Below are 23,225 nucleotides of genomic sequence, written 5' to 3'. Positions count from 1 at the left end.
TCAGAAGTGGTAAGTCCTAATCACATACCATTAGTTTTAATTATCCTGTCTTGGTTTCCATTTTCAAAGTTGCCACTTATCAAAAGTGAGGCTAAGTGGCCATTTACTTTGGGAGATGGAGTTGGGTCTGTCTTAATTTCAGTCTTGCCTTTATGCAGTTCTTGGTGCCAGCTGGCCCAGCCTGACCTGGCACAGCTGCTTTTTGGGTCAGTGATGGACAAATTTCACCTTCTACATCTGGAAATTGCTCAGTCCTGCTGCTTCCTGCAGTGCTTTTACAGACCTTTCCTGGGAGATCTGTCCCTTGGGCTCATATTCCTGTTAGTATGTGTTGGCATTAGTGCTTCCCACAGCTATATCTGTCTGGAATAAATGTTAAATTACAAGAAAAGCAGCTTTGTTTTCTGAGTTCTGTAGGGTTTTAATCCATGCCCTTGCTCCTGATGTCCGTGATCTGCTCTGGGATACCTCTGCTCTCTATTTCTTTGTGAGATGCAGAATTTACGCCTCGAAACCCGTGTGCCAGGCCTCCCTCCTGTGTTTTCTGTTGTCAGTTTTAATACCTGATGGCTTTTTTCCTGCTTTGCTACCCACTGTCTTGATTCTGCATTCTGGCTTCTCCTTGACCAAAGTCAAGTCCTCTGCCTGAATAAAGGACTACCTTCTGCCCTTGTACTCTGCTCTTTTACTCTGCTGCCCCAGAAGATCATTGAAGAGCCATCTTCAGCTGTGCTAACCTAGTTATGGCTCCAGTGATTATCCTGAAAGGGCTGAGGGGTGCCCTAACCTCACAAAGCATGTTCCCTCGTGGCACAGCTCTTCCTTTGCTAGAGGCAAATCGGTACATAAATGAGTGCTGTGGATTGGATATTGGGAGTGAAAAAGGGAACGAGGATTTCCTAGTTATTTGAACTCCCTTTGAGACTGAAGCTTTTTGTTCTCTGCAAAGCAGTGAGCTATAAACAGGAGGCTCTGAGCAATGTTGTCATCTTTTTTTTTTTTCCTTCCTCTCTTAGCCAGCTCCGCTGAAAAAGAAATGTACTGAAGATCAATTAGAAAATCAGGAACTCTTTCAGCGCTGGCTCCCTTGGCAGGCTTCTTTCCCACACTCGAATCAAAGCTCTCAGTGAGGATGATGATATAAGCAAGAATAAAGATCTGTCACAATGAAAGCAAAAAATTTCTTCTGCCCTGTAGGGTAACCGCTGGAGTTTTATGTGGCAATCTGCAAATAGGCTCTCATTTCTCATGCGGAGGAGGTTGGGAATGGATAATTCCATGCTAGCTGTATTTAAAGGATTCTGGGGAAATGAGCCTGGATTATGCTCTTTAATCTCTATTAATTACTTCATTTCCATTGCAGCACAGACTTTCTGGAGCTGTTTCCTCAAGGGCCAAACCAGATTCTGAACACATGCAAATTACAGGGTTTCTTCTGTTGACTTATTGTGACTGTTTGTGATGTCCTTACCCTGGAAATAAGGAAGGTGCTAGAGTTGGCAGAAGACCAATTTGAGGCTGGGAACTTCAACTTTAAAGATCTCATGTTTGGTCAATTATAAGCAATTTGAACTGTGTTCTGTTCGGAAATTCCAAACTACTTTAATAAGTAGCATTAACAAGAGCTGGCAGTAGTAGTTGCAGTATTTCTTGTATGTGATCAAACATGCTTCAGTGCTGTGATTGCTGCATCCCCAAGAGATGACAGCAGAAAATTTCATGAACTTCCAAAATCCATTACCAAAGCGCTGCTACTCTGAGCTGTTCTGTGCTTGCAGACTTGCATCTGATTGAAATGCGGTGGCTTCGTATCTGATTTTGATCCCGAGGTCTTTGGTTTGCATGACTTCACTTGCAAGGAACCTAGCGGACTTGTATGTGCTCAAACTGATGTTTGCAGGTCACGAGCATCCCTGGGCTGGGTTAAATATTTGCCTGAAATAACAGAAATGCTTCCTCTGTAGCTTGCCCAGGGACAAAGCCAGGGACACTCTTGATGTACCTGGATGAGGCTAAATCAGTTCATCCTTTTACTCCTGCTTTACTGGGCCATTTGAGAGGGTTGTAGTGGTTCTGGTAGCTCTAAAGTAGTCTGACCACTCCTTATCAGACTATGAAATTACTCTGAATTAGCACTTGCAGTTGCACTTTAAGGTGCTTGGCTCTGTCCGTCTCCGAGACTTTGGTTCTGTGGTGATCCAGACCTGCAAGCAGTGACAAGGGTGCCAGCCTGTACCCGCCTAGTTGGTGTCCCAGTTCCTCCAGAGCTGGCAAGAGCATTCTGCAGATAAGAGTAAAGTGCTCTGCTCTCCCTCAGCTTCTCTAGGCATTGACGGGGGACCTCTTGATGTAAGAGACATGCAAGATGATCTGAACGAGATCTGTTTGGAAGGAGGAAAGCTGTGGTTTCTGCTGTTTAAATCTACCTCGGGGGGGGGGAGGTTATTTTGAGGGCTAACTCATCCCGTGTGTCTTCTGTGCATCCTCTCTTGGTAATCCTGGATAATACGTATGACCTGCCCCGCTACTCACCGAGGAATTCAAATGTTGTCCTCAAGACTTTGTGTACTGTTTGTGGTATGTGTTGCTCCTTAGCTCTTGTGACCACTTGTGTTAATTCTGCCATGTTATCCAGATCCTGAGCAAGCCTTAGGCTGTTACTCTTTCCCTCCCTTTCTAAATACACATGTGGAAGGCTCCTTCATCCCCACAGCTTCATTGTCTTCTTGAATGTATAAGCAGATTTGAAGTTCAACCTGACCTTACTTACAGGGAATGCTCTCAAAAACTTAATATTGAAAGAACTCACTGGGAAGCAATCTTCTTTAGGACAGGTGGGATTATGAAGTCCCAGCAGTACATATGTAAAAGAGGGCACTGTGTTTTAATAGATCTTGTGGCTGGTTCTTGTGTTAATCCTCAGAATATTTTGTGTACAGGGTTAATTCTGAATATGAGGTCTCACATCCAGGGAATGAGGCCACTTGATGACACCAAAACAGTCTGTGAACAAGAATTTCTCCTGATAAACAGGGATTTATTCGCTGGCTTATCTAATGAATGGGTGGATTTAGCTTCTCAAAAAATTAGGTTAAGAATCCCGCTTTTCTCTATTTATAAGTAGTCTTGAAAGATGAGGGCTTTCTTTTCCCCTGTTGTTCCTGGTATTTTTTTTTTTTCAAACTAGGAGATGTTCACAGGTTTAATGGAAGTGAAAAGAAAACAAAGCAACCTCTCCTCACCCCCCAAGTAGTCTCTGAAAGTCGCTGCATGCCTTCATGTCAGTCTTTCCACCCCCATTAAAAAAAAAAAAAAAAAATCAATTTGTGGTCTGTCAGCTCTGGAAAATTTTCATTAATTAATTACATGTTTTGCATGGTAATAGGCAATTTGCAGTGCAACTGCTATTATCCACAGCAGAATTAAATTTCTAGCTCTCTGCGTAATGCTCTCAACATCCCCTTCCATATAAACAAGGAGATCCTCATATACATCAAAAAAGCTGACTTGCAGTCAACAGAGTGAAGACTTTTTTTTTTTTTCCACAAGAGGTTCATTAGTTCCCGTAGAAGTCAATGAGCTTTCTTCTGGAGAGAAGCCAGTTGCATATGCAGTGGGTAAATCGAGGAAAAGATTATTGCCCAGAAGGAGGATTCTTGCTGCTGCTTTTTTTTTTTTTTTTTTTTTTTTTTTTTTGCAATGTGCTAAACAGAATTAGTTTAGAGGGCAATTTAGTTCAGGATGGGATCTGTGGAGCTTCGCAGAAGGGGAATTTGGCATTTTTCCAGCTGCTCTGTTTGAGCTGTGGATTAAGTGCCTGGCCCTGCTCCAGCAGAGCTCTGCCTTCTCGGTGTCAGCACGGGGCCAGAAGTGCTGATCTCAGTGCAGTGGAGATGAGTTTCCCTTTCCCGAGTGGCACGTGTCCTGCACCTACGCAGAGCAGTGAGCCCCACCGATAAGTTTACATGGATACTGGGATATTCTCCTACTCTCCTAATCCCTGTTTTCTTGCTTTCAGGATTGTGAGCGTGAAGGAGACCCGGCTGACGAGCCTAGCGGCGAACTTCTTGGTTGGCCTTTCGCTCCTGCTCCTTCCTTTCCCGCTCCAGTGGATCCCAAAACCGGTCCTCTACGGCCTCTTCCTCTACATCGCGTTGACCTCCATTGATGGGAACCAGCTCTTTGAAAGGGTGGCTCTCCTGCTCAAAGAACAGGTACGCAGACAGGGGCGCCGGGCCTGGTGGAACAGAGAAGGAAATTGTATTTACCACCTTGACACCAAACTGCCAGGAGCTAATGTGGAAAGCTGCCGGTGGTGGGAATGGGGTTACCCCCAAAACTCGTGTCTTCAGGAGGCTGATATCCAGCTCCAGCCTGCCCTTTGCATATCCTTCACCTTTCTCTGCAAAGTGGGAGTGAAAGTTGATGTCTCTAGTTTATCCTGGCTGCCACTGAGAAATCTTTTCTATTAAAGCAGACAAATGAATGCGAGAATAAAGCAGTGTCCAACAACAAAAGTGGCATGGTTATTGTTGGGTTAAAAAAAGGTGTTAGTTGAATTGTTCATAGAATGACACTGCATCTCATCTGTCTTTCAAATTCTGCATGAATTGCTTTCTGCATTTCCCTGCCACAAAAGCATTTGAGCTTTCTTGTTCAGAGCGATGTCTCTGGTATAATCCTTCTCTTTTCAGTCTGCTAAGAATTGCTCTGGAGCACCTGTCTCCAGAAGGCAAAAATAAGTGCATGAATGGAGCCGTGAGAGCTGCTAACAGTGAAGACGCCCCCTAAACTTTGCAGTGTGCAAACCGAAACTATATTAAAACAGTGCCTTTTATAAAAAAAAAAAATTGCACAAATTGTCTCTCACTGAATGTAGAACGTTTGTAGGTTTTCAAAACCCACTGTGATGTCATGTCAGCTGCAGAGTACACGTATTTTAAAAATCATAATAAAAAATATTAAAAAGCACATTCATAATGTCAGTAGACAGTGATCTTTGATTTCCTCAATATAGCAAAAAATGACCTGTTCTGCAGCTTTATTTTACAGTTTCATTTTGACTTGTGTGAAATACCACGATAGGATTTTAAACTCAAAATGAAATCACTTGCGTTGTTGAAACCCTTCTGATGTGGGGTGAAAACAAATCTGGAAGATGCGTTTTCAAGCCATCTCTATTACAAGTGCTAAGGAGGTGTTAGTTTGCAGTTTAGGTCATGCCTAGGAGTAATCGTGAGTCTCCAGCTCGCCTTCTCTTATGTAACAGGGGTCAGGGGCTTAAGCCCAACATTTGGCTTTGCATTTCTGCTAATCTGTCTTGATCTCTAATATTACATCCTAGAGATTAAAACTGTGAAATCTGGGTAAAGATAACATTTGTCATGTCAGTTTTTGAATGAGGATTGAATTGTTACTGATGTATATGGAATATTACTTCTAATTTTAATACAAATTGTGTGGAATTTTCCAAGCTTTGGTTTGGAAAATTTAAAAAGTATTCTCAGATATGGAGATCTCCCTTTTCTGGAAATATTTTAATGAGTCATGGTACAATCTGAAATCCACTGAGTCTGTATCGATGCCAGCAGACAGTCGCTCATACTCTTCATTGATGTATAGACAGTGAGTCAAATCCTGTGCTCAGACATGAGCAAGTAACTGTCAAAAGAAACCACGAGCAATATTTAGCCTATTATTGTCACCTTTTTTCCCCTTTCTTTCTGAAAAATGAATAGCTTATACGAGTTGAGAAAAATCAATGCAGTCTGCGTTACAGCCTCTTCCTGCGCTTCCCCAATCTCATCTCCTGGTCTTCCCTTACTGGGGTTCAGCCAAGAAGTGGGACCCCCAGGGGCACGGGTGGAGTCTGATCAGCAGAGGACAGAAGGCTATAAAACGTTGAGCTGGCTTTCAGGTGGAGAAACCATCCACCAAAAACACCACTTGAGTGCATCTGCTTACCATCACCCTCCTGCACACCCCCACAGGCACTTCACATATTGCTGCAAATCCCTGATAATCCTACTCAGGGGAATCTCATTACTGCACTTATCAAGACATTTTATTGCACTCTTGATGCTCCCAAAGGCAGTCTTAGCTGTGCAGTGTGTATTTTCTCCTCCAGGTTTCTAGTGCCCAGTCATTTTCTGTGTGTTGCTGCCAGTGCTTTGGTTTAAGGCACTTGTTTTAACCCTACAAATCCCATGCTCAGCTGTTGAACCTATAAAGGACTCTGATGTTGATGCACTCTGTGTGTCAATCTATGTCTTCCTTAAAACCCTTGTGTGCAAAAGCCTGTGCCACATTCTGCAGTCGCAAGCCCAGGTCAGTGCATGTCTAACATGTAATTCTTCTCTTCCCAGACTGCCTATCCTCCGACACATTACATCCGCAGAGTGCCCCAGAGGAAGATCCACTATTTCACGGGCTTGCAGGTCCTGCAGCTCGTCATCCTCTGTGGTTTTGGCATGTCACCGTTGCCCTACATGAAGATGATATTCCCTCTCATCATGATCGGGATGATCCCAATCAGGTACGAACCTTGGCTGCCTTTTTTTGTTTAACATGCCTTTTGTCTTCAGGCTTGGACCGTAGGAAGTCCGAGTGGTCTGGAAGGGCGGGTGGTACTTTCCTGAGTAGCCAGATCCTGGAGGTGGGTGATGGTGACCCCTTCTTCACCAGCTCCTCAGGCTTGAGGTGGAACAGTGCTGAGAGACTGTGATTTCCCTGATGCTGGGTGCTGTACAAAGGGTTCTGGGCTGGCAGGTACTCTTCTTCCAGCTTGTAGAGAGGCAGATAAGTCTCCTTTTGCGCTGCCTGTGAGATGCCTGATCCTCCTAAGAAGCTGTAGTCTGAGCCTTCCCTCTAGGTATTTGATAATGTTCTTTATTGTGTTGAAATTTGATTTCCTAAGGCCCGTGCTCAGAGCAGAGCTAGAAACTTTTCTGAAGAGGAATCCTTATCTCTTATCCAGTGCTGTGGTGACCTTACAGACCTCCTGCACTGCTGAACACCATTGCCAATGATCAGTGAGGTCAAACTGGCCACATTTAGTCTTAATGTATCTCTAAAACTGGGAGGACCCCACAATATCTTGCAGTCTTGAGAGAGAATAATTGAGAAATTTAACTAATTTATTCCTTGATGATCATTAACAGTGAATTCCCATCGTTCTCCCGTTAAATCATTCATACTGTCCATCCTTTGGATACATTGAGAAGCCATAATAAGATCTTGGAAGGAACAGATCTGTTTCCAGTCCACTGGATTATTTTCAGGCCAGCATGGCATCCAGCAATATCTGACTGTCTTTGAGCTTATGGTCTTGGAGATTTTCTGTCCGATCTCCAAGTTCAGGGCTACCAGTGACATAATCTGCAACGGCAGGATTGTGGTGTTTTCCTTGGGTGATAAAGACGGGTCCAGTTTTTTCTAAAACAAAAGCAAATGTCAGAACCAGCGTGGCTTTCAAGAGAATCGGGTTAGAGCTATTTGGGCTGGAATTTTCAAGATAAACACAGTCTTGGAAAACACTGAAATTATTGTTCCTATGGTAAGAGTCTCTCACCCACCCTTCACATAGGCGTCACTTTGCATGACTGGTTAAGTGGCTGGTAAATACTTCAACTGTGTGCAGTGCTGGATGATTGACTCTTGTGGGAATTGCAAGTCTCAGCACAGAGCAGCTCAGTACAGAAAAGAAAATGTGGGACACCCTTTGCCAAACATTCAAGTATCAGACATAATATGATCTAAATTGGTGCGGAGAGAGTACTGTCAAAGAACCTGATTTTGTAATAAGAGCTAGATAATTTAGTGGAACAAATATATATATATTTTTTTTTTTAGTAAATAAGATACTGTTGTTTAAAACTAGCTCTGTTGCTAACTCGTTTCTCTTTCCCAAGCAGCTTTTTCTAGTAGCTGGATAATCAGCCCTGCTGCTAAGGGGAAGATGGTGCTACCTGGCACAATACAGAAAATTGCCCTTGCCTTTCCTTTCTCTGATTTTTTCCTTCATGTTCTTTTTGTGGACTCCAGCTGGGAAGGCAGCACTGTGATGCGTAAACTCTGTAGTTAACAATGACTTTTTCACAAAGATTTGGCACTCTAAATAGATGAGACAGAGTAGAAGAAATGAAGTATCTTTTTTTTTTTTTTTTTTTTTTTTTTTTAAGAAGTGAAGAGAAAAAGAAGAGATGGGACAGTAGCCAGGGGTCAAAGTCAGGAATCAAACCCAGATGACTGAGTCATGGCTCAGTGTCCCATCCAGAAAACCAGCCCTGTTACTTGTCTGTCTCAAAGCCACATTTCCATCTGTCCGGTAGCGTTGGACTCATGATTTGCGTTGTCAGTGGTCAGGGACCATCTTTTTCCACTGGTGCAGTGTTAATGTGAAAGGTAATGGATTTCAATGGCTTCTCATTATTGTGGTGGAGAGCAGCCTGTTGGGAGAAAATGCGATCTCTTTGGGTATCCCCCAGTTCCTGGCTATGATTCAGAACTTTGGGATGACAGTTTCTGGTTGCTCAGAGAGGAAGAATCTTCTTTCCAAGTTTTCTGTGATGCTTGTCTTTGCTCCCACAGCTCTCAAGCATTTTATTTCATGGTAGGTCTATTTAAGCAGATCCTGGTACTTCTCAGTAGTAAGTGCTGTTTGGGATCTCTGGCATAGTAATTGAAAAGGACCTTCGAAGTCTTAAACTGGCTTTCTTGTGCTTTGTGCCTTACTTTCACAGCTGAAGAATAGCTTCCTTGATAAGCAAGGAAAAGTGTCAAACTAAATATGCAGTAGGATTCAATGAGAGCAACTTCATAGCCTATTATTACAGTGCTCATGCCTTTCTCACCCAAATACATGAATTCATGAGGACATTCTTTCAAACAAACAAACAAAAAAATCCCAAATGTAAGGGAATTACTATCTCTGTGATCCAACAGAGAATCCAGACACCAGGTATGGATGGAGTCTTACCAGCAGCTGGAGGAATGAATGTCACAGCCCTGCCTAGCCTCTTGCCATGGTCTTGAGTCTTGCTGATATATTTGGTGCTTCTCTAAAGACCAAAGTCTCTGGGTTGCCTATTAAAGCTTCTTTGTGGTGAGAGCTGAAAGGAGTGACCCGGGGTACTTGGAGAACCGAGGAAGTGCAAGACACATAACCCTTCAATGCAGGTCTCTGAGCCAACATTCCCGCTATAGGGAAAGCGGTGAAGAAGGTAGAAATTAGAAATAAATGGTGATTCTTGGCAAAGTAACCCATCCACTAGCAGACTGGAGGAAGCAAGAAGCTGCTACCTGCCTCCCTAGCACAAACCAGGAGCATGGCTGTAGGTTGGGTAAGATGGTACACTTTTGGCACATTAGAGATTTTGTGGTGACAGGGTGCTCTAGGAAAGCGACTTTTCTCCTGTGAGGATGAGGGTGTTCTCCTTCTTTAACTGAAATGAGGAGGCTTCTTCCAGGATGAGGTCCTCACTGTTACTCCTATAAATGCTGTATTTACTTGAAGGATTGGTTGCTTTTACTTTCCCCCACTTTGTTTTCCCTTCAGCTGGGTGAATCTGTCTTATGCGTGGCCGTGGACAAGCTCAACTGAGTGTCTTGGGACAGAAAACGTAATGTTACATGGCTACAAACAAGCACTAACTGTATCTCTCTGGTTCAATCTTAGGTATAACCTGCTCCCTAGGATTATCGAAGCCAAGTACTTGGATGCTATGGATGCAGAGCATTAAATGGGGTCCTCCACACACGGAGCAGCGAGGACATCTCTTTCAGAGTTGGAAGGCGGCTTTGCCGAGGCATAGAACAATCTATCTGCAGTTCTTTCTTTCACCACTTTCTTTCTGCTCTAATATGGCATTGGTAATGCACACGTATCAAAGACCAAATGAGCGTTGAAGTGTCAGACCAAAACAGCCTTGGACTTGGGAGGCCGATGTTCTTTGGAGCTGTGAGGCAAGCAAGCTTTATGGAAAATGCTACTTTCCACATCCCGAAACTGGAAACCCCAAAGATTAGCATGTCCACAGGGTTGGAGCATGCGTTCTCAGAGCTCTCACGTGTTCCCTTGTTTGAGGGTGGGGGGAATCTTTTTTTTTTTTTTTTATGCACCATGTCCCTTTCTTCCAAAACACTATAAGGACAGCAACTGGCCCTTCTTTTATAGAATGACAGTCCTGTTCTGGCCTTTGAATTCAATCTCCCATGCATCCAGTATTCCCAAATTGGTATTCCAGGTGGGGTGGCCTCATGCTAAACCAATGATATCAGGAGAGATGTCTGACCACCTCTTCTGATTAGCAGTGTTGGAAACAGATATAATTTTTACTGATACAATCCACCGCTTTGGATGAATATTTAATTCCTACAAATGAGCTGGAAATGTTCAGAGGTTGGGCTCGCATGGTGATGTTGATGAAACTGCATCTGGGTCTAAGCTATTTGGGAATTATTTTGGATCTTCCTACCATTACTTCTCAGTAACCAAACACAGAAGTGTAGCTTTGCACAACTGCAGCATTCTTGCTTGCACCCAGAGTCAGATGCTGAAACTTGTCAAAGGGCAGTTGTGTTAATGATGGCATATACATATGTACAGTAGTGCCTATGTGTACATATATACATATGGATTTGTGTATATATTTTGCATAGATATACAAATAGGCCTGATTCTTTCAAAATATCAAGTGTTTTGTGCAGTCGATGTTACCTGTGATGTCTTGACCATATACTTGTTCTCTGCTTCAGTGCTGCTTTTTCCCATTTGAGATACGGTCCCTTTTTTCCTTTTGAAGCTGCTCAGTTACTGTTTTTGTTCATTTGTTGCTTTATTCAAGGTGTTCCTTTTGCTTTCTTCTTCCCATGGCTTGAGACCTTCATCGTTCTGTCTTGATGCTCCAACATGTGAATTTTGCATTTAATGTACAGCATGCAATGAAAGTTTTCCTCTTTTGCCTAGTCAATATTTGTTGGTCATTTCATTGTTTCTGTTTTGTAGCTAATCTCCAGTTTTCCCCACTCCCAGATGTTATATTATATTTCTGGATGAATCTAACTTCTGCTGTCTTTTATATTTCAGTTTATTTAATTTTGCTTGTACTATGGTCAGTTTTCTTATTTGGAGTACTGTGAAACAAGCTGCCCTTTAGTTCACTGCTTGCCCTTTACTGCACGCTACAGATCACAGGTAAAGTGTTAAGAAGAATGTGGACCTCTGAAGATAATGAACTTTCAAAATAGTAGAAGTGAGGGAAGAGTAATACAGCATGAAACGCAAATATATTATTAGCACAGAGAAGTGTTTCTTACCAATTGCTTGCCCAGTAAATGGTGCACAGTTTTTATCAGCACATGCCCTACTGATTTGTGTGTTCCTCCACATGAGGAAGACCAACTCTGTAATGAGGGAGGAAGGCATTGGGTAAAAAGTTCCAATGCTGAAACTAAGCCAGACCCAAGCCACTGAACATTTGGTGTATTTGCACTAAGTATCAGATGGTATTTCATCTTAATGTAGCTGCCCACGGCTTTAAAACATGTATGGAAAACTAAATTTTTATTTTCTTATGAAACCCTTCATCTTTGTATTGATACTTGAGGGAGGAGAGCAGTAAGAGTGTTCCCAAGAGCATGGCCGTGGTGCTTTTGTCCCCAAGCAACAGCAGGGGAAAGCCCTCAGCTTAGTAAGCAAAACGACGTCGCGTGACCTTCACGTTGCACCAACCAACTCTCGTGGGACCGCTGAGAAGTCTCAGGGTCAGGATGACCACCCCAGTACATCAGAGCAGGTAATGCCACGCATTTGGTTTTCAGTCAGTCTTGGAGGCAGCAAGGGTAACTCGTGCCACGTCTGATAAGTGGTGTGACAGCAGGTGTAAATCCGTGCGTGGTTTCCGACCACCTTCATCGAGATTTCCTGGCTTTTGAGTCCTTTGAGTGGTGAGTTCACTAATCTCAGTTACTGAGATCGACGTGTAGAAGCAGCGGGCAGACGGTCAGCAAACAGGACTTGGGGCAGTGCAAAGCGGAGGTGGTAAAAGTATATCTGATCTTCAGTCAACAGAAAAAGAGTGGGTGACAGCAAACAGTTCAGTACCTGTTGTAAGGCAGAGAGTGAAAAGGCCCGATAATGCTTAAATAACATGCTTTTCCCACGGATGTCAAAAGACTTAACCAAAACTGAAATCAAAAGCGTCATTCTCTGGTTGAGTAAGCTGTTAAACGCACGTGTCCTCGGGTTGGATTCCTGGTGTCTCAGCTCTTGGCAGGAAGAAGTCACCCTGGGGGATGGTTTAAATCGTATAGTGGTTGCTGTGGGTGGAGGAAGGAGAGGACATGCCCAAGGCAATGTGGCTCTGGTCCTCTTTGAAGAAAAGCAGAGGCCCTGGGTGAAATTTCCTCCAGCACGGAGCACAGTGGGGTGAACTGGCATGCAGGTCTTGCCGGAGGAAATAGTTTTGAGTTGTGCCCTCCATCTCCCCACTTAGAAGGACCAAAACCATCCCCATTTAACATCTCTTTTGAAAGCATAATTTTCAGATAGTGTCAAATGTTGCTGAGATAATTTAAAATCCGGATAGCTTGGGAGGGGTTAACTATCCATCAGGACAATTGTTTATATCTTTTACTGCTGTTGCTCCACCAGTATGACTTCAGTGTTCATATTTCCTTCGTATCATCAGTAGGATTCTGTTTTGCCAGGTTTTCTTTCCACAGAAGTCAGGGGCCAAAGAATCAACTAATAGGGAAATCAGCATAACTCAGGAAAAGAAGTTGTGCTGGCTTAGACGGGTTGAGCATTTGGAGTCGTGTCTAAATCCATGGGTAGGAGGGAGATGTGAGACACAAGGCCTCTTGTCTCATACGGGGTTGTGATGATCCTGCGAAGGATTTTTTTTTTTTCATACAAATACCTTTTCTCTTCTTGTTTCCTTCTGGTTTTGCTGACTTAAGTGCAGGCGTTTCCAGGAAGTAGGCTAACTAGGGAAGGAGAGTTTGTTCAGAGTCAATTGAGCACTTTAATACTTCTGTGAAGGTTAAGACAATTAGAATGTAAAAGAAGTTTTATTATAAGCTCTTTATATACGCACAATGCTATGTATAACTGTTGCCAAAGAACTGGGTTTGAAAGATGTTGATTGCTATTGCGGGAGTCCATGATGTTCACCTGGAACCACAAGGTAGTAAAAAGCTTCTGAAATGAGTGGATTTTGGAAGTTACCTTTTGACAGCTGCCAAAACGATCAGAGACTGGGGACAGAATTAACTTCTACTCTCAAACTTGTAGGTTTTGATCCTTGCGTTGAATGTAGGAGCTAGAAGTTAGCTTGACAATTAAAATTGGATTTATACCTGAATAGTTCTGTTGGTCTGAGACTTATTTTGTTGCCTTCAAAAGTACCGTTGACACACGATGTATGGAAATAGATGTGTTTCTCCATGTAAATTAAGGAGACTTGGTGAAAACATGGACTGCTGAACAGGCAGCATAGCACTTTCAAGATTGCTTAGGAAGCAGATCTGACAACTTCACTAGCAACAATCCCCAAATTCTCTGGCGTCAACATTTGAAGCTATTAATAAATGTCAGGCTCTACTTGGATATGCATCAACATGTTGCTGCAAAAGGATGGGGATGGAGTAAATGAATTCAGCTGGCTTGCTTCAGAGCTGCCATCTGGTGAAATGCTTCAAGATGAGCCCAACGACTGTGGGACGTGATACACACTTCCTGACGACCTGTGTGAGCTGAGAGCCTCTGAAAAGAAACACGGTAGATGGTCACGTTTCCATATACTGTAGGTCAAACAAATCTCCCCAAAAGGCTCACGCTCCCAGCTGTACCAAAAGACTGGAGCTGTAAACTTTTGCGTATCGCATTTGGCTGCTTTAGAAACCACTGCTGAGCTGTTCTGCGGACGCTCTTTGAAGAAAAGTGAAGTTGGCCAAAGCTGGATAGAGCTGGAGAACGCTGGGGGGTGGGAGGGAAGGGGTTGTTTTTGCAGAGTTCTCAGCAACAAAAAAGGACCCGAGACATGCCATGTCCCCAGAAGCACCTACCGTTTCCCAGTCACTGTCCCAGTAAGCATGTGTCTACACAATCTAATTCCAGTTACTCCAGGATCAAGCTTTTTTTTTTTTTTTTTTTCTTGTTCACCGTGTTCTATATCTGCCCTTCGTAGTGTTTCTACCTGCCTGGAAGGTTAATGGGCAGAATCGGGGTTGGCTCAAGCTCATCTCTTGTGTTTGTTCCCCCAAAACTTCAGCGCAAACCGTTTGCTGTCCTCTCCTGACCCAGCTCTCCCCTTCCCCAGCCCTTCTCTGGAAGTTGGCTCTGGCATTCCCGCTGTGGAAATGCTGCCAAAGTGCCAAGTGGGAATTTTTCTCTGGAGGACTCGAGCCTGTGTTTGAGCAGCAGCGGCTGCTCCCCTGGGGCTCGCTTTGCCATAATAAGCCATTATGAAGGATTCGTAATTGTCCGAAGCCGCACTGTCTTCTGCATCTCTTTAGATGATTACTTTATGGCACAGTGTTCCAGTTGGGCTGCTCTTTCATCTGTCGAGCTTCCAAAACAACTTAAATAAACATAATTTTATGGGTTTGCCCCATTTTCTATCTGTGCTGAGGCCTGCGGGTGTTCGAAGAGAATAGTTTTCTCTAATTGTTTTCATATCTAATTAAGGCATTTAAGTACCAAACCCTGTCCATTACACTACTGGCTGCAGATTTGGTTGCAAAGAGCAAACCATCAGTATTATGTAAAGAGCAGACAGACGAGGGAGTTGCCAGAGTGCATGCTTTAGAAATACAAATTAGCACTTTCATCTTCAACTTTTGTGTGTTTTCCTTTCAAGCTAAGACAATCCTTGGCTGTGTCTTTTCTTTCTTTCTTTCTTTTTTTTTCTTTTTTCCCCTGTAGAAAACTCTGCATGAGCTTAGATCGCTTGGTGCTGTTCTGATGTCATGTTAAATATTAAGAGCCTGTCCTGGGGGAGATGCTGCCTTCTGCTCCCCATCTGCATCTCTGCTGCAAAGAGCTGCTTACTCGGAGAGCTGAAGTCCACTCTCGGAGCAGAAGAGGGGATGGATGTGGCATCTCAGTTGGTCACTAGCGTGACAAATTCTTGCAGCTGCAAAAGCTATCAGCATGCCTTGTTTAGCCTCAGGTGAGAGGCCAAAAGGTGAACAAAATGGCAGAGGTGAAAAAAAACAGTTTGCAATTAAATTATCTCCATTTTGACCTGAGTTTTTTAGCATGCAAAAAAAAAAAAAAGAGCTCTCTACCAGAAAAGTGTTTGTTATGTGATCAGAGTTTTGTAGATCAGTGTCTCAAATTCAACGGCTGGAGTATCAGTTTCGGTGCTTGGGAGGCTTGCTGAAGGGCTGAGATCAGGTCTTGCTCTGCCTGTCAGCAGCATCTCAGCATCTCATCGAATTTAGACAAGTTTCACGTGATTGGATGACTCAGATGGTTTCTGCAAGTGTCCACATGAGCCGTGACAGGGTGACGTGGCCGTAGCGGTCTCTGCGGGACGCAGCTGGAGCAGAAGGAGCAGCCCCTGGTGCCCTGGGCGATGGCATCTCCAGTTTTGCAGGTGATCTCTTTTCAGGAGGTGTGTGTTCGACATCCGAGTGACGGGACTGAGCTCATGCAGCGCGCCCTCCTCTCTGGGAACTGCTTACTTGGGAGCTGTGTTAGCCACCTTTCTACTAAAGCCGGTATCTACAGCATCACGTATCTCTGAACTTTTCAAATTTGGGACCGGTGCCGCTCACTTCATACTGCATCCCCAGCAGAGTCCCAACCTGCGTCAGTTGACTTTTAAGTGATTCCGATCTTACTGCAGAGCTTCCTTTGCCTGCCCAGCTTTCAGCACCTACCTCCCATCTCCAGGACTTCTGAAGCCAAAGTGTAAGACCCTGGTTTTTATCGTCCGTGTCTGGAAGCTGTGACTGGTGGGGTGTGCGTGGGCCGTGTCCATCCCCAGCGGGTGCTGGGCTGTGAGCTGAAGTGCCCAGCAGGTCTGGGTGGATCTATTTCCATGGGAGAAACCATCGTTCAGCTGCGAAGCACGGCACCCTCTGGAAAGAGAAGCTTATTTTGCTGTTGACCCTTTGAGGATTTAGCCTCTTGCGTTTGGCGGAGCTGCTCTGAATTCATAATTAAGGTGGCTTAGTGCTCTGTTATTTTCAGAAGAGTTTAGCCCCTCTGTTTTCCCTGTCCTCATTATTGAGGTGAAGTTGTACCTTGTTCTCATGCAGATGTTACCCTGGAAAACAGGAATTGTCTTACTAAAGACAAAAAAAAAAAAACCTTTACTCCTCCCAAGTACATGCTTCTGAATGTTCATGCAAACCAAACCCCCTCCCCCTTGGTGCAACCCCAGAAAGGGGCTGTATCTTAAATACTCCTTTATTTCCCTTCCTGCTTTCCTTGGAGGGAGTATAAATGCCGGATAAGCTCGGAGAAGGTGATTTAAGCAGAGAAACCTTCCGGGGGTGGAGTCGGCTCATCACAAATCCTACATCCCGTTTCTGTGCAGGCGAACGCCAGCAGAGATGGGAGAAGACCAATGGTGGGTTTATTTTCCAGCGTGTCATGTGGCGTGTAACTGGTTAAATGTTTCTGTATTGGGTGACCGGGAGGCTTCTGTCACACTTTGCCCGAGAACTATTTTAAGTGAGGGAAAGCACATGTTCCTATTTAGGGAGATATGACCTATAGATATTGCACTTGCTAAATATGCTCTTAAAGCGCATGTCTCTATCTAGTGTTGATTTTACAGTGGATGATTTCTTTTGATAAGAGTTGCTTGGGGCAGGGGGGAGGAAGAGGGAATTCCTTTACTGTATAAGGAAACTCTGTATTTAAAAAAAAAAAAAATAAAAAGAAATATACTGTTTATATATTTCTACTTTGTGCCTAATCAGTGTCCTTTATTTAATCTTTATCTCCCAGCATTGCTTGGACTTCTAGTGCTGATGTACTTATTCCTTTGGTGACTCGTGGGGATCCCTGTAGCTGAGATACCTCTGTAGTTAATTCCCAACACTTGCAGCGATTGAGCCTCTCAACTGTGAATGGAAGGACACATGTTGTCTTACCTGGGGGAGTCAAAAATGGGATTTCTTCGCGCGTTAATGGGGAAATGTAAGAAATCACTGTGGTTTGATACGGTGCACTGAGGGCATCTAGACTTGGCTAGTTTTGTCTTTGTGGCTCTGACTTCCTTGGCATCATCCAAACCAGAGATGAGCCCAAAACCTAGTGAATTCTGTGTTGTAGGGGAGCCTTGAGTATAGTCCACTTCTCCAAGGAGTAAACTCACTAGTTGCCCTCCGGGCACCAGGATCCTTGAGGAGCTCACTTTGCAGAAAGAGGGGCTTTTTGTGTGTGAACGCGAGCTGAGGCGAGACTGAGAACGGCCGTGTGGGTCTGGCAGCAGCATTGGAGAGGAGCTGGAGTCTGCAGATTTGCTCCTTGCCTCCAGCCACTGCATCTCTCCAGGTCCTGTGGGATTCCTTCTCCAACTGGGTGACCGTTTCTGACCTCCCTCAGCACGTGCCGCCCTAGAAGCGATGCTGGTGACCTTGTATATATATAAAAAATGTAGGGAGATACATATGTATAAAAAAAAAATATCAGGAAAAGGAGGGAGGAGTCCTTGCCGTGTTAACTTCAGAGTGCTGTTGAACATGTGGGCAGCCTCAAATTTTGGGGAACTTTGAGCTGTGCCAGACGCTGGGGAAGTGAAAGAGCGCTCAAAGTACGTTCGCTGCACCGGTTTTGGACCATTCTCTTCTGCAGAAGGGTGAGGCAGGGGCGGGGGAGGCTCGTGAGCCCTTTTCCAGCATTGCGTTGCCTTCAAGCAGGTACGTTGCATCCCCACTTCGCAGCCAGGTCCCAAAAGGGACCTCCAGAAGGAGCCAAATACAGAGATCCCCCAACGGATGGGTAAGGACTAAGGCTGTGGCACCAAGACAACGCCTGGGGTGGGAGGGGAGCAGTGCACGTGGCAAATGTCTCTCCCTTTTGAGGTCTTGGTCTGTGATGAAGGATTGCATACATGGGTTGATGGTCCTCAGCACCTGGGGATCCTCTTGCAAAATGTCTGAGGCGTGGAGGGTGTCTTGCTGCCCAAGATGGATCCCAGGAAGCCTCAAGGGTGGACCCAGAATGGGTAAGAAGTAGTTGTGCACCCATTAAAGAAGGTCTCCAAGGAGCCGTGGGATGACCTGAGCCCATGCTCTCTCTGTGGCAGCTGGCTCTCCAGTCCGTGGGGGTGTGTCCCCAGGACAGCCCTCGGCTCCCTGCTTGGTGCTTCTTGGAAAGCTGGGCGCGAATCTTCGGGCTGAAGCGAGGGCTCCGTGGTACACCAGGACCATAAACACACAGAGGTGCAGCGAGGCCCTCGGGATGGGTGCTGGGGAGCAGCGAGGGCCCGGGCAGGGCATGTTTGTCACCTCCTGGCTGTCACTGCATGGAGTTTTAGCTGGTGGGCATCTGCCTGCCAGTGCGGGCAGCCTGGCGAGGCCGGAACCCTGCAAGGTGCAAAGCGTCCCCGTTCCAAGCAGATTTCTGATAATGGTTGGTTGAAATGTCAGTGGCGTTTGGGGCAGATCTGAGCTTGGGAAGGAGAAGGTCAGACGGGGACACGTTTCCCCCCCACCTCGACCTTCCTTTCCCACCAGGACATACGTGCAATTCACTGCCAGGAGCTTTGCAGGAGGGGTTAAAATATCTGTTGGCCAAAAATTACACAGCTAAACTGTTCAGAGAGTTGCCAGGCCCCATGGATGTGATCTGTGATTTTGCCCTGTAACGCATCTTGGTATAAAGGGTATGGAAAAAAGGGATTATTTAGGTTGGCCGCATCTGGGCTTTCCTTGAGCTGAGGTGAGGAGTTTGTCATTACATTTCCCTTCTCAAGCTCCTGCTTTGATTTAAACTGAAAATGGAGTTGGCATATTCCTCCCTGCACTTCCCTGCCCTATAATGGACTGGAATGTCTTCCCGCAGTGATCCAGGTCTGACGGGGTCTGTCACTGCCCCCCAGATGTGCGTGTGCCACTGCAGCAAAACTGGTGAGAAAGGACCAATTAGTCCCTGCCCCCTGCGTTTTGGGGGGGGGATTCAGCACCCAGAGATGGACCAGAAGGGAAAGCAGCAGAAATATTGCAGCCAACAAGAGGTCAGGTATCTCAAGTTCTTGGTGTAAGAGGCAAAAAAAAAAAAAAAAAAAAAAAAAAAGCCACTAATTGTAGCTTATTTTTTGCTTGTTTGCTTTATTTGTGTTCTGACAAGCAGCTTGCAGCTCTGAGCCTTCTCAGGCACCAGGACCTGCTAGTTTTCAGCAGGGATTTAATCTGCTGAGAGCAGGTGCCATCTAGGGGACAGACAAAAGAAGACAAGGAGGGGTTTCATTTCCAAACCTCCGATACTTTCTCCACCACCCCAACCCACCCCGCAAATTCCAAAGGGCCTCAGTCCACCTCCACTTCCACTCGCTTCGGCACCGAGCATGGAGAGTCCCAGGCTCAAAATGGGGAGCTGGTGGGGGGCATGGTGTGCTGCAAATTTAGCCAGCCCCCAATCCTGAGCAGAAAGCAGCTGCCTTCATGCAGCACTCGCGCCCGAAGCCATGGACTGGAGGAGCCTGCACCGAAGCTTTTTCTTTGGTGATTTGCTTGAAGCCTCTGGAGAAACCATGAGCGAGTCAGAGTGCTGCAAGCTCGCCCCGCTGCAGGCACAGCTCGCATTTCCAGCTCTAGGATTGCTGTGACATCCTAAAGCAACCTCCCCCCCTTCCTGCTGCTCTCCAGAGGGCCGTATCCTGATGGATTTTAGGACAGATTTGGCCAGAAGTCTTTGCTCTGCATCACCCCCTTCTCTCCCTCTCCAAGTTGGATGGTCCGGAGGTGTTACACCAGGCCCATGCGTTGAGGGGGGCTGGTTTGGTGCTATATGACTCCTTATCTCAGCCCCAAAACCTAAATCAGCACCAACCTCACTGCATATACTTAAAATCAGGCTCTACCCAAACCCTTGGAGATGGAGGATGGAAGAGTGGTAAGTGGAAATGCTGCATGTCCACCACTTTGAATAAATAATAAGTGCTCATGGTACCTGCTTGCTAATAAATGTCTGGCAAATGGGTTACTACAGCTGTGAGCCAGAGCTGCAGGGCTGAAGGGTTCGCGTTGGAAACTTCATCTAAATCACTCATTTTTCACCGTTTCCTGTCCTATTTCAGGCTTTTTGGTTTTTCTCTGCTAGCTCCACCAGCATCCCTGGAAATCCTTTTAGCACCCACTGGAGGCAGCTTCAGGGTGGACAGGAGGGTCTGCAGGCCAAAAGTTTGCTGTCGGGAGTCTCTTCTTCCTCCACCTCATCCCCATTATGTGGCAAATGTCCCTTGAGCTTGTCCCCATCCTCCCCTGGGACAGTCCCACCTTTGCGGGACATCGGGTTGAGGCACGGGTGCTGCCAGCGCATGGCTTGCCCTGCCTTCACCTGCGATGGGGCACGGAGATAACTTTTTGAGAGCCCTCCCAGATAACTAAAATTTGCAAATCATGGGAGATTTAAGCACTAAAAGCTGCTTGCTGTCCGTGCAGCCTCCAGCAGAGGGAGTGTGGCTGCATCGAACAGCATTAACACCCACTTCAGCAAACGCACCTTCTTGAGATGAGCTATTTGGATGTCTCCTTTGGATGGCCTTTTCCCACAAGGTTCCCAATTGTTTCCCATCTGCTCAAACAGAAGAATGCATGGCTTGCCTTTATAAAGAGATTAAAAGCTTCATTTTTTTTTTTTTTTTTTTTCTATTTTGGGGACATACAGTAAGAAAAAAAAAAAAAAAACAAAGATCCAGCTCTAAGAGTTTTAAGTCACAGGTAGGTCATTGACTTATCAATGTTGCATTGGCTTTTTCCCTTCAGAGGAAAAGGATTTTAAGCAGCAAGCCCTTTGCTGGTTGGATCCTCTTGCTAAAATCTTTTGGCTACTGATGTGACTGCTCTGGGACTGGTCCCCTGGTCCTCACGGGACACTACGAGCTGTTTCCCCTCACTGTGCTCGTGCTATTTGCCTCTGTCCTGGAGGATGGGTTTCTGCAAGGAGGCAAATCTCAGTATTGCTGCTGTGGTGCAGAGGGAAGCCGAAGAGCTGGGAGGATGCAGGGATGCTCAGCTGGGCTGAGGGCTTCACGCCATGGAAGAGGGACAGGGAGGGGATGTCCAGAATTGTTCCACTTCAACGTTATCATGTCATCTTTAGGGATTTTTCTTCAATACCTTTTGCCCTTTTTGAAATTGTGGGTTGGTTTTTAAAGGACGTGTGTGGTTTGGAAGTTGAAATGTAGAGCTTCACTGACTTCTTAGGCCTTTCAGGTGCCTCAGTTTCCCCCTAAGCTCTGGTGCATTTGCCCCAGACCTCTGCCAGCCCCATTCCCCAGCCCACACGCCGTGGGCCTGAGACTGGCCCCCTGGGGCTGGATCCCATGGCAGGGCTCCGTGTCCGGGAGACCCGATCACCTCGTGGGTCCCACACTCCCACCACCCTGAGAGGGTGTGTGCTGGGGGAACACCTCTGGGGAACTGGGCATCTGTGCTCATCGGGGGGAGATGGGGCAGACTTTGGGAGGGGGGCCGTTCTCAGAGCAAAAGCAGAACACACGTCCACAGAGAGGAGGTGATGCTCTGAGAAATTTGGGTCCCTGAAACACCTCAGTCAACATTATTCCTGACCACGACCACTGGAGAAGCACCATGGTATCTGCACATGGCCAGGTTATTGGCCACCCTGCTGTAAAAGGGGGTTAAGCCCCTCTGTTGCCAAATCAGAGAAGGTTTAGGTACCTCAGACCACTTCACTGGGAACTTCTCTGGAAGAAAAAGCAGTCCTTAGTGATGCTCCTTGAAAGCTGATAGCATTGAGTGATTAATTTTACCCATCTGGGCAGGCTCTGCCTGCTCGGAGGGAGAAATGTCAACAACTGCGATGCAGAGAAGATTGTTTTGGGATGCTAGTCCTGGAAACATTGAGAGATTGAGGACCTGAGAGTTAATGAGATTTCTCAGAATTTGCATATTAATAACTGTGCCTATTACCTTGCCGTTAGAGTTAATAGGGTGTAATATTAACAACTAATAGTTAATAAAATAGCCACTTTAATGGTCGTTTGTACATGAAGATGGAAGAATATTTCTGCCTTCATGAAATGGTGGGAGGACTTTGCTCATCCCTTGCCTGCTGCAAGTGGAGGGGGATTACGTTGGCTATTTTGTGTCTTTGACTTCTCAGCTTTATTTTACAAGGACAATTTTCTTCAGGGTTCATGCATCTCACTACAGCAACACCCCTGCTCCCCCAGATCTGTGCTCTCTTCTCAGCTGAAGAGAGTTAGCAGCTAAGCTAAGGCGCACTGGCCATTTCCTCCCCTAATTGCCATTAAATGCAATTAGCGCTTCCCAGAGTGCCCCAGGAGCAATTGTCTTAGCCAGGTCATCATGGCCTGCAGCTGGAGAAATGCCGCACTGAGAGTTTTAGGGAGAAGATGAATTATTATTTGGAGTCGTTCCCTCACACAAAAGTTGGTATTTTCACTTCTGTCCTCCCAAAAATCAGCCCATGCAGAGGACATGCCTTCCAGCCAGTCAGTGCATGTCTGATGAGTTGGCCAATGGTTTTCTGCCCTTGGTTTTCCAGGGATTTTGTTGCTCATCAAATTATTGGAGCACCTCATTCCCCTGGGATGGTGGAGGGAGGAAAAAAAAAAAAAAAAAACAAACCACCTCTGGAGTTCCCAGACCTGCAGGGGTTTGGAAAGGAGAAAATAGAGGTTGTATCCTACAGAAATGGGGCTGGGATGGGAGAGAGGGTGTTCTGGGTTGAGTGAGTGGTGGAGTTTTTTGGTGGCAGGGGAGGGGGCTATCGGGGCGGCCCCCTGTGAGAAGCTTCTCGAAGCTCCCCCAGCTCCACGTCAGCTCCACTTCTGTTTGGGAAATTGAGCCAATCGGCTGCACCTCTGCGATAACGTATTTAAGAAGGGACGTGGTGATGGGCAGTGGGACTGGTGAGGAGGAGTTGCTGCAGCTGCATGAACACCAAGGTCAGTGGAGGAACGGAGGAAGAAAGGAGGGGGGAGGTGTGCCGGAGCAGAGACCCCCCTGTATCCTGTGGGGAGACGGCAGGGCGGCCCCCCCCGCCACCCATG

The 23,225-nt window shown here is 45.8% G+C and overlaps 1 protein-coding gene across 5 annotated transcripts in view; it reads left to right on the top strand.

Annotated features, from left to right (window-relative positions):
- SLC4A11 (solute carrier family 4 member 11) overlaps positions 1-13,364 on the top strand; it is a 98,087-nt gene extending 84,723 nt beyond the window's left edge. For all 5 annotated transcript variants that reach the window (XM_033007063.2, XM_033007061.2, XM_033007062.2 and 2 more), the window contains 3 exons: positions 4,019-4,214; positions 6,366-6,535; positions 9,677-13,364. In XM_033007063.2, coding sequence (XP_032862954.1) covers positions 4,019-4,214; positions 6,366-6,535; positions 9,677-9,740 — 430 coding nt within the window. In that variant the 3' untranslated portion in view covers positions 9,741-13,364. The remainder of the gene's footprint in view (positions 1-4,018; positions 4,215-6,365; positions 6,536-9,676) is intronic.
- Positions 13,365-23,225: the final 9,861 nt, after the last annotated feature.

The sequence above is a fragment of the Tyto alba genome, unplaced genomic scaffold (assembly GCF_018691265.1).
Source record: "Tyto alba isolate M040663 unplaced genomic scaffold, T.alba_DEE_v4.0 Super-Scaffold_6, whole genome shotgun sequence".
NCBI classification, from domain to species: Eukaryota; Metazoa; Chordata; class Aves; order Strigiformes; family Tytonidae; genus Tyto; species Tyto alba.
The sequence above is the reverse complement of the archived record's forward strand: the minus strand, read 5'-3'. Positions and strand labels throughout refer to the sequence as shown.